This window comes from Camelus bactrianus, chromosome 20, assembly GCF_048773025.1.
Source record: "Camelus bactrianus isolate YW-2024 breed Bactrian camel chromosome 20, ASM4877302v1, whole genome shotgun sequence".
In the NCBI taxonomy this organism is placed as follows: domain Eukaryota; kingdom Metazoa; phylum Chordata; class Mammalia; order Artiodactyla; family Camelidae; genus Camelus; species Camelus bactrianus.
In genome coordinates, this window is record NC_133558.1 from 8,716,271 (window position 1) to 8,729,663 (window position 13,393).

Sequence of the window (13,393 nt, forward strand, 5' to 3'; positions counted from 1 at the left end):
ATCACCTCTGCCCCTTAGAAAACTGCATTTCGTATCGCACCCTGGGCTTTTATAGAAATAGATGACAAGACACTGTGACGTAAAACTTTGCACTGATTTGCAAGTCATGCCTTTTAACAAATCCCAAGGATCCTTTGCACAGGCAAGAGGGATGCCCATGACCTGCAGGGGGTCAGAAGTACCAGCCAGGCACCCTGAGGGCTCCATTCATACCTTACATGGGCGATCAAAGCATGTACACTGAGGGGACTTGTAATACTTATAATGGAGTTTGTGTACATACAATACTATCATTCACTTCTAATAGGTTTGTTGTTGGTCTTCTCAAAGTGAACTCTATACATTTTCCTAGTGTTAGCAGTGATGGAAGTCAGCAGACTGTCTCAGGGAGTCTGATTATATTTTAATTTGTAATTTCTGTCTGACCAAGGCCCAGGTATTTTGGAACTGTTCTTTGCAACTGCTTTCCTGCTAGGTTGTTGGTACCAGCAGCTTTGTTTCTGTTTTGCCATTTTTGTTCATGTTTTGGTTTTGTTGTTTTTAAATTAGAAATTGCTTCTAAATCAGAGATGATGAAAAGAGAACTGAAAATACTACAAAATTTATGTGAAGTAGGATTGTTCAATTTAGTATTTACTGAACACCTACCATATGATGGATGTTAGAAATACAATGATTAGTATTGTATGGACCTTATCCTCGAGGAATTCACAGGGACTTGGTTGGGACAACTGTCACTATTAAAGTGTGGAAACTACAGTAACAGAAATGTGTGCAAGATTCAGAGGAGAATGCAATTAGAAATGGGCAGAGTGGGGATGGGGTAGATGCTGAGGGGCTTGAAAGGCTTTAAGAGAAAGTCATCCTGGGTGGGAGGTTTTGAAGTATAAATAGGAGTTCCAAGTGGGGGAGTGTGTATCAGTAGACAGAACCGCATGCACAGATGCAAGGCAAGTAGGAAATAGCTTGGTTTGTTCAGAGAGTGATGAATCATTTGCTGCTGTGTAATGGGTGGGAGAAGATAAACAAAGATCACGATGAGCCACGTATGCTAGGAAATGAAATACGTGTACTGGGGAGCTTCGGGGGCGGGGGATAGATATACACAATACTAGGGTTGCGTTCACTACGTAACGGTGAGGCCATTCTCTTGCCGGTTTCGGGATGAGCGGTGGGCAGCCACTGTGCAAGGTCCGGGTTACAGAAGGGAGCCAGGCGGGTCGGGAGCTCACGCTGTAACCGGGGAGTCAGACAGTAGTAAACTAACCGTCAGGGAGAGGCGGCGGGGAGAACGCGGAACAGAGAGGCACGGCCGGGCAGCGGCCGAGGGCTGGCGCTCCGGGAGGCCGGCCCAGGCCGCCAAGCACACGTTTGGGGCCGAAGATTGGTTAAGTCTGTGTCTGTCGACCTGGTTTTCCGTCGGGGACAAAAACACTGAAAGGCACGGGGTCCTGCTGCCGTAGCCCACTTCTTCCTTTTGAAACTGCACTTGTTTGGGGAGTGCGGAGTGAAGGAAGCCGAATCTACAAATACTGATCAACTGGATCGACCAAGCAGATCCCGGACCTAAAAAGTCGGCGTCTGGGGCCTGCGGTCAGCGGTTCCTGGGCACCGGACGGCGTGACCCGCGCCAGCCCGCCTCGAGGAGCGTGGGGACCCAGTCAACCCTGCTCTCAGCATCCCTCCCGAGGAGGCAGCAGGATAGATCTTACCCCGCCTAGAAACAAGACCCAAAACTACCCGCTGCCGTCCCGGCAGGTGTGGACCACTAGGGAGCCGCGACGCCTCCCACGCGCAGCCTCGGAGCCGGGTGGGAGGGAACGCCGCCGACTTTCCTTAGGCCACGCCCTCCCCGCTCTGCGCATGCGCCTTTGCGTAGCTCAGCGGGGCCTCCGAAACTGCAGAGGGCAATAGAACCCGCGTCGCCTGCTCTTTACGCCACGCTCTGCTTGGGCACAGCTTCCGGGTCAGAGGTCAGACGGTACGACGCAGCTTGGGTCATGGTGCAGCTCCGGCCGCGCGCGTCTCGTGCCCCGGCGTCGGCGTCTGCGATGGTGGACGAGGGCCAGCCCGCCTCGGAGGAGGAGGCGGAGCACGGCCTGTTGCTCGGGCAGCCCAGCAGCGGCGCGGCCGCCGAGCCGCTGGAGGAAGACGAGGAAGGAGACGATGAGGACGACGAGGCCCCGGAGGAGCTGACTTTCGCCAGCGCCCAGGCGGAAGCGAAAGAAGAGGAGCGGCGAGTTCGGGACACCGTGCGCAGGTTCGGAGCCCGCGGCCGGGCGGCGACCCCTTCCCCTCCCTCTCGTCCCTGGCCGCGCTGACTTGTCACCCTTTTTTCCCAGGGATAAAACGCTTCTGAAGGAGAAGAGGAAGCGACGTGAGGAGCTATTCATCGAACAAAAGGTTAGAGGGGAGGGAGGCGTTTCACAGCTTGGCTCCGGGTAGAATTCAGAGCTGGTAGGATATGGGGTGGGGAACAGTCGCTGGTGTTTTCTTCAGACAATAGTGAAAACAAGATGCCTGTGCTTTTTGCGTTTCACCGATTGAAAATGCGAGTGGGAAGCGATGTGACCTTGAAATTGTAGGGTCAGTCCCACCTCCGACACTCAGCGGAGGTATTTTATCTGAAACTGGGTCTCTGTGAGGATTCAGTGAAGGGCTTTGTAAACTCAGGGCATTAGAAACGTAGAGGTTGAATGGTTTGCTCTCTGATGTTTAGCAGATTGGCCACAGCATTGATCTTAGATGGACGTGATTTTAAGTGCTTTTAATGTATAACCGTGACGTGAAGATTGGAATACAGTGGGCACCCTTTCCAGTCTTCAAGTCTTCCGAAGAATGGGGACTAGGTTTTGAGTTTCCTGGTCCCAGTCTTCCCACAGCTTAGAGATAGTGAAGTGTTCAGCCCAGTTCATTTCCTTGCCGAGAGGTAGGGCTGTCCTTAAAATAGTTTCAGAAGCAATCCAGGGTATAATATCACGTACCTCACTTTTTATTGACTTTCGAATATGTCTTTAAGAAAAGGAAACTCCTTCCAGATACTATTCTAGAGAAGTTAACTACAGCTTCACAAACTAAGTAAGTAATGGATCTTGCTGTATTATTTGTTTATGCACAATCTTTGAATTACATACTGGTACAAATGTTTATTTGAAGCCAAATTGAAATTAAAAGGCTACACAGTAGATGTTGGAATTTAGTGGGCAAGGTGGAGGAAAATATTCCACGTCTTAGCAGCCTTTTGCCATTTTTAAATTTTTGTTGTTCGTTCGCATAGGTAACTCTAGCTTCTGAGTTGCTGATCCCAGAGCGTTCATTCAGTAAATTGGATGAACCTGGCCCACTGTCTTTGTACTCCGGACAGGATAGAGGGTGTGAATAAAACTGTCTTGAAATCTATCCTTTAGTGACGTAGCAGGCACAGGCTCCTCAAACTCAGCCTGTCCCACACTTGCTCTACCTGCCACCAGCCCATCTTTCCTCCTTGTTCCCATTTCATTTAACAGCTTTAATAGCCATTAAATGTTTAAAGCTGAATGCTGCCCACCTCTTCCTCATTTATGCCATGGAATCAAACTGTACTAAATTCAGACTTTTAAATATTTGCTGTTTTTCTCATCTTTCCCCTTGTCACCTCTTAACTGCTTTCAGTTCAGAAGTTTAGCCTTGTATTTTTTACCGAGGACTGTAGTTCTCAAATTTTCAATGAAAGAACTTTTCCAAAGAGTTATTCAGATTCTGAATACATACATCATGGTGGCAGAGTCCCTTTCATCTTTCAAAACCAATCTCAAATGTCACCTCTCCCTTCTCTGCCTCCCTCCACCCCATTACCTCCTCCACCGCTAGCTTTCCCACTGTGCAAGTGCTTCTGTGTAGACCTCTCTCATTGTGTTTTGCCAGTTTACCTTTCTCTCCACTAGGCCAGTCTAGTGCTTGTCTCCATCCCTATTTCTTGTGTCTAAACTGAATTAATCCTTTGACATCTCTCTAAAAAAGATGGGGCAGGCCTACCACCTTTCACTTCATATTTCAAATACTGTATTATTATAATTCTTAAATTTCACGTTACCTCTGTTAACTACAACAATCTCCTTCTTTGGAAGCCTGCTAATATACTCCTAGATTTTAAATTCTGAGAAGATACTCCCATCCTAGTATTTAGTTTGTTGAGTTGGGAATTGTTCGCTTGTGTGTCTTTTTTTTCCAAAACTGATTAAAGATCCTAAGTAGAAATTGAGAATGGTGGTAATAAAATGAGGGTGTCTTATTTGTAAACCAGATGAAATTTTATAACAAGTTGAGTAATCTTTGCTATCTGCCATCCCAATCAGCTTTTTTCTTGTTTTTCCTTAGTCTAAAGAAATCACCCGGAAAGTTGAAAGAAGGTACGAACTATTCTAATTTAAGTAACTTCACATTAAGTGTCAGGCGTGTTTGCAGATTATCTGCAGTCACATGTTACTGACCCTGAGAAAGACAGCGTGGGAATAGGCCTGGCCAAGTTTAGCTTGGGCCTCTTCTGTTTCTTACAAATAAAAATCACAAACAAATCAATGTGTAGTGGATATTTAAAGTGAACTCTAGTATATGTTCCCGATTTATTTTTACACAAATGCTACTCAGAAATATAACTTATTTTTTTAGTTAATTTGAAGAAGAAAAATGAAGACTTTGAGAAAGGAAGTGACTCCAAGAAAGCTAATGTGCAGAAAGTACAGACTGTTGGGTAAGAAGAGTCATCTTTTTTGTGTATAGGATGTAAAGGTGACTCCCACCTTGGGAGGGAGAGTATTGGTTTAATTAGCAGCAGTTTCAGGCTGGATCCTCTGGAAAAATTTTGATATTTATATAAAAATGAAACATTTCTTTGTTCTACTAAAATGTAAACATTAGTTGTAAAGTAGCCATGTGATTTAGTTGTATTCGTTGTCTTACCTGTGCATATACAGACAGTGTATGGGGGTTTTCCCCACTATTTGAGTCAACTAACAAAAATACTTTATTTTGAAATTAAGCATGGCCTCATTTTGACCTTTTGAATTGCTCACCAGCCAGAATAAAAGCTACTTGGCTCTAAGGCTTAAAGACCAAGATTTGAGAGATTCAAGGCAACAAGCAGCCAAAGCCTTCATACAGAATTGCTTATATGGTCCAGGAACCAACAGAACTACTGGTAATTTTCCTATGGACTATTTTTCTCCTCTTTTAACTGCAAATTAAACAAAAAAGTGATAAATAATTATCTTTCCTAGTAAACAAGTTCCTGTCTCTTGAGAACAAAAGGTTACCGGTGAAAAAGGCTGCAGCCCAGTTTTTGAACCATGCCTGGGGTAAGATCCAGCTTTGGTCTCTTGAATGTGATAGTTTTATATATTGAATAATGTTCACTTTTAAAGAGATAATAAATTCTCATGAAGTATTCATTTTTTTCATACAATGGCTTCCATTAATTATTTGGAAATTGCTTCTGAAGGCGTGGCCAGTGTAGTATGTATGTGCATATGATGTGTCTAGTTTTAATATTTACATTCATGTTTCATCTAGAACATTTGTGAATTGTTTTTGCGTATTCTTTCTCTTCATTAACTGCACAAAACCTTCTATTTCTAGGATCTCAGAAAAAGCAAAATGCCAAGAGGTTTAAAAGACGTTGGATGGTCAGAAAGATGAAAGCTTCTAAGAAGTAAATCAAAGCTAAATGAAGAACGAGTACTTTGTATGTACAGAACTTAGTTATTTAAAGGATTTCATTTTTCTAAAAACAATTAATAAATCATTTATAAGTCATTTTAAAGGGTCGTTACAGAAACCGTCAGTCTCTTTGAGGAAGCGCCCGGTCACACTGGGAGTGTAATCGTGCCTGTAGTCTTTGAGGGTCCTGGAAGAAAAAGCAGTTTAAAAGGACTTGTTTGTCCATTAATTGAAGACAAGCAGCACCCACACAGGCAGGGCGCCTCCACTACCCCCCCTCCCCCCCTGCCCCGCAGCTGGCGCTGCAGGACGTCTTGCCTGCAGCTCTCAGATGCTTTAGTCACTTGGACACTTTGGTGCTGTTGGTAAGAATTTCACAGACTCTGTGGAAGAATACAGTATCTAAGTGTAGATAAATCATCTGTTCTTTTTAAGGTTCAAGCCTCAGTGTACAAAATACAGCCAACGAACACCTTTGCAAACCAAAGGATATGGTTCTTGTGTTGAGCAGCTTGTTTGCATTCACTTTTAACCAGTTTGGGGGTTTGCTTTAAAACTGCAAGTCACATGCCATATGATGATTATGAAAGTAAGATTAAAGGTTAATTTCCTGCTTGCTTTCTGTATCACCCACAGTATCAGGCCTGATCCTGATCCCGTAAACTGAAGGTGGTTTTAGGCTGCAGGACTCAGTTACAGTACCAACCATTCACTTTAACTGTCCTCATTTTAATTACAAAAAGTATGCAAGCACCTAGTATATAAACCATTGACACTGGTATCTGTAGAAGTAAATTTTTAATGGCTGGTTAATTATATCACTACATTTTTATTGCAATATAGTACTCATTTAAGCACTTAAAAATGGAAGGTGTACAAAGATTAAATTAAGACACGGTAAATTGACTAAATATTTGGTTTTTATATAAATAATAAAGATCATAACCACACTGTTGACATGTAATACTGTTATAATACAACAGTTAAACTTGTGAGTCTACAACAGAAGTCATCTGTAGTTAAACAGGAAACAAAGTTGAAAAGACCATGTTAAAACAAAACTACTGGGACTAACAGGTCGGGATTGTAAGTAGCAACAAACATATTCACTCAGCTCCTGAGTATTTCAAGTTTTACAGTACACATTAAAAATGATTTCTTCCATCAACACTAAAAATTCAAACCGTCGGATGTTTATGCATTTTGCAAGTTACACTGATTGAATGCTTGTTTGGGAGCTGGGGTCAGAACGCCTCCCACTTTGTAGTTTACATCACCCACATGCTAACACAAACACAACTTGCTCCGTTTCCTTCCCCCTCTCTCCCCCCAACAAAGAAGGCAGGACTTTTTGGTTTCTTTTAGGTAATTGTTTCAAAGGATTTGTGATGATAATTTGATGTCTGAAATTCAGTAATATTTAACTCTTAGACAACTAAGAGGTTAAAGATGGAAAATAATTTCTCCTAACACTAAGTTAGAAAATCATTTGCATCATGCTGTAAACTAGGAAGCAATGTAAAGCGACAAAAACCTGTCCCCAGTACATAATTAAAAAAATCTAAATTTCCAATCAGCAGAGCTGGTCTACTTCCATGTTGACTATATGCCACAATATAAGTGTGAGCTCCTTAAATGCATAGCTAATGTAGGTAGTCTTCCACTGTGGCAAAAGCACAGGATCCAATTCCTGATCGAGCCATCAGTCCTAGACACTGTGTGGCCTGTCCCATGGCCAGGGCAAGTGGAGGTTGCTTTGGCAGATTGTGGGTTTCTGAGGAAAGATTATTAAAAATGGAAATAGCAATTAGCAAGACATTTTAAAAAACATCTCTCAATCGGGTAAATACTGTGTTACTTACAAAATTATTAATACCTATCCTGCTCTTAATTAACTAGCAAAAATGGGTTTTTTAGCAAATGATTAGTGCCTTGGACATCTACTCTGACAAGGTACTATGGTCACTGGGTGTTCAAGTATAAAAAAATTCTTGTAGAATTAGACTTCCAAAGTGTTAGACACTCAAAAACTTCCATATTAACTATGAGGGGGAAGATGTAATTTTTAATCAATGTCTGCAATGGGGAGTAAGGAATATTTAGTATTTCTCATCTACCTCACCAAGGTCAGCTGATGTTACCAGAGAAAAAGGCACCAGGCTCTCAGTAGGTCACTGATGGATTCTTCCCCTTCCGGGGACAGGACCCAACAGAGGTTGCCTAATCCTCCGTTATCTGGGTGGTAAGGGAGTACATGGTGATGGCGACCTTGAGCGGTAACAGCAAAAACCACCCTATAATTTGAGGGGTTAATTTACAATCGATAGGACAAACATTTTAAAAGTCACCGATAAAGTTTTCAGGGTCCTACATACCAGAAATTTGTCAGACAGCTATAGCATAAATGTAGTAGTTACCAAAATTTGTTCTTTGACAGAGATGAAAAGCTGACCGAATGATAAAAGTGGCCAAACCCATAGAAGCTGGTAATTTCTCCTTGTGTGGAGATGTCCAAATTTTAATTGTATGCAGATCCCAATTAGTAAAATGACTTATCAGTCCATACGCACAGCTGACGGCAAGGCAAGAACAGGGATACGTGGCTGGTGAGGTTCCTTGTGTGTGGTTGGTTCCGAGGTTGCAGTGTGGTGATGGGAAAAATAAAGGAAAAATTCCAGAAGGATTGAAGCAAAAATAGAAAGGAAGCAGGTTCAGGACTTACAGGCAAAAGAGAAAATAAAACAGGATTGAGGATATTAGGATAAAAATATGCAAGAAAAGATATACAGGTTGGTGAAGAGTGGTCCAGAGGTTAAGATGATTAAAGTACTGGCTGTTCTCTGGCAACGTGCCATTTAGCTCAGTTTTGATGGTGATATATTTTTGTCAACTCTAAGTAGGACTGACTTTATAAAACGAATTCTGCCTAAGCCAGAATCAAAAACAATTTAATTTTTACACAAAATTAACATAACAAACAATGAAAAGGAAACATCCTTTCAAAAACACCTCTTAAAGGTTCCCAGGGAAGAAACCTTGCTCAGCGGTAAGCACTTCACTGCAGTTTTATTTTGGCCAAGGGAGGCATCTGGTTTTAAGCATCCCTCCGTTTTTTTTGGCACAATGGCACTTGCAGGAATTACATACAATTAATGTAACTTTACGCACTATAGATGAAGCTATGTGCATACATAGACCCACAGCAATTTAATAGTTTTGTCATTACTTTTGCAGGAATTATAAACCTCTAATAAATTTATGCACTATTTATAGCTGAACTACACAATATATGACATAATATGTAAGAATGTATATATACATCCTGGATAATGGTCCTAAGACGTTTACTATTTAAAATGTTAATTCCCTTGGAGAACCCATGATTTTTAACTGTCACAGAAAAACTGGTCACTTTTCTTCAGAAGTTATTTCCAAGTCTGAGTGTTACCTAGATATAAAGCAGTCAGGGCTTCATGACTACCAATAATGTAGTCATTTCGAAAAGACAATTTTAGTAAAATCATAATTTGCCCCACAGTCCCAGCATTGGTACTAAGTACTCTTACCAACAGAGCTAAATAAATCATATAACCAAAGAAAATACAACACATTAACCAAACAAAATTCACATTATTTATTGTATACAAATTCTAAATTTAAGAAAACTATTCCAAAACTTCAGTAGTAGACCTTAACACACAGTGAATTCATAATGACCTTTGTATGGGCAAAAAAGCAGATTAAGGCCCAAATGTGAATACTTTAAATTTTTAACTTCCTTTACATTCCGGCCATATGAGCCCTGGCCCTTGTGACAAGTGTCCCTGTTTAAACACTCCAGGCCACTGCTCTCATCTAAGACAGTCTGAAACATGCGCTCAAAGCCCCCAAACCCAACAGGGCCAAGCAGCATGGAACAGGTTTCTAAACTGGTAGTCTCCATTTTTCTTGGGAAATTACATTCTAAAAAAGTGAAAAATCACTCTTACCTAAATTACCATTGAAAATAATTGCCCAGATATTAAAACACAGTTTTCTGTAAACAATCAACTGTATAGTTTACATATAAATGCACAAAATGTGCAGTTACAGAATTCCCATAAAAAGGATCTGTTCAGTACATAAATACCACACTCACAGCAGTGAGCTGCTCACAGGAATGGCAACCGATCAGGAACAGCAAATCCCACTTCCTCACTTCACGCTCCCCTCGGCTAAGTCTCACTGTTCATTGCTGTTCTGCCCTCCCCCTTTTTCATTTCGTAACAGCATGAAGTTAAACATGCTGGACTTCAGTGCAAATATGTGTCTCCAAGGGTTGGAATCCTGTGCCTGTATCGTAAGCATGGTGGGGGCAGTGACGTGGGTGCTCAGGCTGGAAACGCCTCTGCACATTCACACAGACACTTCTGTTTTCTGGACATCACAGGATGCACCCCAGTGTACTGTTTTTAGTCCATCTGCATCCATTTAGATACTGGAGGAAGTTTTCTATACTTTAAGGTAATTTTAATTTTTAAAATGTTGAAAACGTCTCCCTTATCATTTTACCAAAATAGAAATACCAGCATAAATACTGTCTCTCAAATACTGAAGAGACTAGTTGGAAGTTTTGCTTTCTGGCTTCACTTACCTAATATTGCACTGTTAAGAGCTGAGCACACAGGTTCTCTCTGAATTGGGTCAAGCTGATTTCCAACTGGGCTGTTCCAAGGATCTGAATAAGCTAGTAAACTGAATGCGTCCTGTTGAAAACAGCAATTTGGTTTTTAATTCAAATAGTTCAGTGACTGTGCTCACCATGGTTTCAAGCTGCGACACAGGTAAAATACGGCTTTAAAGCACTAGACAAACACTTAAACCCATTTACCCCTATAACTATGAGGCTACGTATTTTTTAACAACTGGATTATGTAGTAAAGCCCAAATTGTTTTCATTTTTCTTGTAAACAGCCCTTTTCTATCATCTTCCCCTTATTCCTACAACACATACAGAACAGAAATAGATAAAAATGGAAAAAACAAATTCCTGTGGAATGGGCTAATATAGGTTAAGGTAAAGAGAAAGAACATTCTGATGCTTTACAATTTATTACCACTGACAGGGATCGGACCTGCCCAAATGATCACTGACACATAGTCTTCTTTTCAAATGGCGGCTCTGTCTTCTGTCTTCTTTCTGTGGGGGATGCGTAACTACAGTGGTTTCAGATACTGGCCTCAAGTTAAGCTGCATCACCAGTGTGGCGTTTGGCAAAAACAACCTTCCTAAGTATCAGTTTCATCATTTGTGTGATGAGGATAGTAAGAGGTTCTATTTCAGAGCCCCATGGGGACTAACTGAGCTAAATGAAACTAACAACGTCAGTTCACGCCAATCCTTCAATAAATGATCAACGCCCTGCTCCAGAGTAATGTTACGATGCAGATGTTGGTAGTTAGACAAACGCAGGACACCCTCCCAAATCAGAAGGCATATGTGCAGAGGACACCTGCACACGTGCTGCGGAACCGACCCAGCGAATGCAGTGATACATCACTTAAAAAATGCTGGTCGATGAACTTGAAGAGTCACATTTCTACAGAATACACTCTCCCAGGGAAAGCTGCTCGCACCCCTCTAGTCATCCCACTAGTGGGGGGAAGGCTCGTGCTCAGCTCTGTTCTCGCCCCGTCAGCTGAACCGGCCTCCCTGCTGTGGCGACCAGAGAAGAACTGCCCGCAGGCACTGCTGCGCCGTCGGAGGTCACCCCCGGGCGCGCACGGCCCGCCAGTCTTACCCTGTGGAGAACTTCACTCCCATAAGACTTCCTGCCCCAGTTATGACTGCAAGTTCTTTCAAGATAAAAATTATTTACTATAGCACTCTGAACCACCTGCAGCCATGCATGGTTGCTGGCTTCAAGGGGGAAAACCTTCACACGCCTGCTGATGGCGAGCCCTGCTGCTTAGTGGTGTTTAAGACACTGCTTCCCACAGAGCTATTAGGTTCTATTTCTGGTTCCCCCCAATCCAAACTTACTGATGGAGAAAGTATTAATATCCTAGCCTGTAAATCTAACTCTAATCAATCATTATTTAATTTTAATTCACCTCACAACCATCTAATAAGGTATATCCCTATAGAGCAGATAAATATTTAAAAGACGAAAGGATTTGTCCAAGGAATAACTGCTACATAAAACTTCAAGCACAAAACTATCCTCTTGGTTCTACATCCTGACTTGCTACCAAAAAGGTGAGATGCTGCAGTCCCAAATCTCAAATCAAGACCATTCTGTTTATACCTTCTAGTATTTAAAGCAAAATTCATAGAAAAAGGTCCGTTAGTACTTTCCTGTGCACTAACACTGTGTGAGGCCGTGGTTCAAGCGCTCACGTGGATCACAGCTCGTTTAATCTTCACAATAACCCTACGAGGCGGGAACTATTACGCACATCTTAGAAGCAAACCGAGGCGGCGAGATTACGACCACACAGCTAGTAGCACTGTACTGCCTTCAGTAAGTGCCAAATCTAATGAGGAAAACAAGTCTAAAATTTTGCCCTCATCTTTTCAGTACAATTGAATAAACATTACTGGACACAGCTACCAGACACCGAGGACAGATGGGGATCACCAGGACCCTGTCACTGTCCCAAGGACTCAGTCTTGTGCAGAAGGCAGACATGTAAATGAGTGATGTTCTGTGTGTCGCTTATTCACACGCAGAACCGTGTCACAGAAGCTGTCACAGAAGTCGGCTCAGGCTACGTAGAAACTGAGGCTGGGAGGAAGGAGAAAAGGCACGGGTGAAACCACGGGTAAGGGGCTAGATCCCAAAACACCCTAAAAGCTTGAATGTTTTCCAACAAGGAAACAGAATTTTAAATGAAGGAGTCACATGGATTAGACTTGATTTTAGATGGATCACAGAACACTAAGAAGCAAAGCTTGCAAGTTGAGTGAAGCTGTAAGCAAGAAAACTAACAAAACCTTTAAAAAAAGGTTTACATCATCAAGTTCCCTAGAACTTTTTCTTTCAGAAGAGGAATGAAATTAACAAAGCAACATTGATATTTTAAATCCCGCTGTAAAGCTAACTGGTGATAGTAACCAAAGGAATGCGAAGAAGCAATTCTGAGATACATGTTAAACCCAGTGACGGAGAGTTAAGGTAGGAGTCCCACTGGCACATCCCTTTATTCCTGCCGGTGAGCTGGTGGAGGTTTCTGGAAAACAATACAGCCATATGTAGCAACAGCCACAAAATTGTCTCCTTTGACTCAGTAATTCTATTTCTGGGACTTTATTCCAATAAAGTAATTTTAAAGAAGAAACATAAAGGTACAAGTATAAAGGTGTTCACTAAAGCATTTGAAAAAAGGCAAATAAAAACTCTAAAAATAGAGCAATGCTTAAATACACTGATAAAGCAACACATCAGAATATCATGTAGCCATTTAAATTGTCAATAACGCATAGAAAATGGAAGTAAACTTTTATGATAATAAATAAGAACAATACAAAATAGGGTAACTACAATTACTAATCAGATGAAATCCACACCCATGGGATTTACGGCACAAAACTGAAAATGCCTGTGAAACAGCATGGATTATGGGTTGCTTTTCATTTTAGAAAAAACATTACCTCAGTGGGAATAATTTCTGAGGGAAACGTGGCATTTAGGGAGGACTCTCAAACTGTGCTTACATT

The 13,393-nt window shown here is 41.9% G+C and overlaps 2 protein-coding genes across 2 annotated transcripts in view; one reads left to right on the forward strand and one right to left on the reverse strand.

Annotated features, from left to right (window-relative positions):
• The first annotated feature begins 1,952 nt into the window (after positions 1-1,952).
• Positions 1,953-5,790, forward strand: NOL7 (nucleolar protein 7). The gene is made up of 8 exons (XM_010945700.3): positions 1,953-2,260; positions 2,343-2,403; positions 3,020-3,078; positions 4,357-4,388; positions 4,648-4,729; positions 5,055-5,176; positions 5,256-5,333; positions 5,614-5,790. Exons 1-8 carry the CDS (start codon positions 2,001-2,003, stop codon positions 5,688-5,690), a joined length of 771 nt encoding a protein of 256 aa, XP_010944002.1. The 5' UTR covers positions 1,953-2,000; the 3' UTR covers positions 5,691-5,790.
• Positions 5,791-6,475: 685 nt separating this feature from the next.
• The window catches only part of RANBP9 (RAN binding protein 9), a 73,805-nt gene continuing 66,887 nt past the window's right edge, over positions 6,476-13,393 (reverse strand). The window contains 2 exon segments of the mRNA XM_074348119.1: positions 6,476-7,468; positions 10,328-10,439. Coding sequence (XP_074204220.1) covers positions 7,338-7,468; positions 10,328-10,439 — 243 coding nt within the window. The 3' untranslated portion in view covers positions 6,476-7,337.

Coding starts and splice junctions, on each gene's coding strand:
- NOL7 (XM_010945700.3), top strand. CDS start 2,001: ATGGTGCAGCTCCGGCCGCGCGCGTCTCGTGCCCCGGCGTCGGCGTCT. Junction 2,404..3,019: donor AGCTATTCATCGAACAAAAG/GTTAGAGGGGAG, acceptor TATGTCTTTAAG/AAAAGGAAACTCCTTCCAGA. Junction 3,079..4,356: donor ACTACAGCTTCACAAACTAA/GTAAGTAATGGA, acceptor GTTTTTCCTTAG/TCTAAAGAAATCACCCGGAA.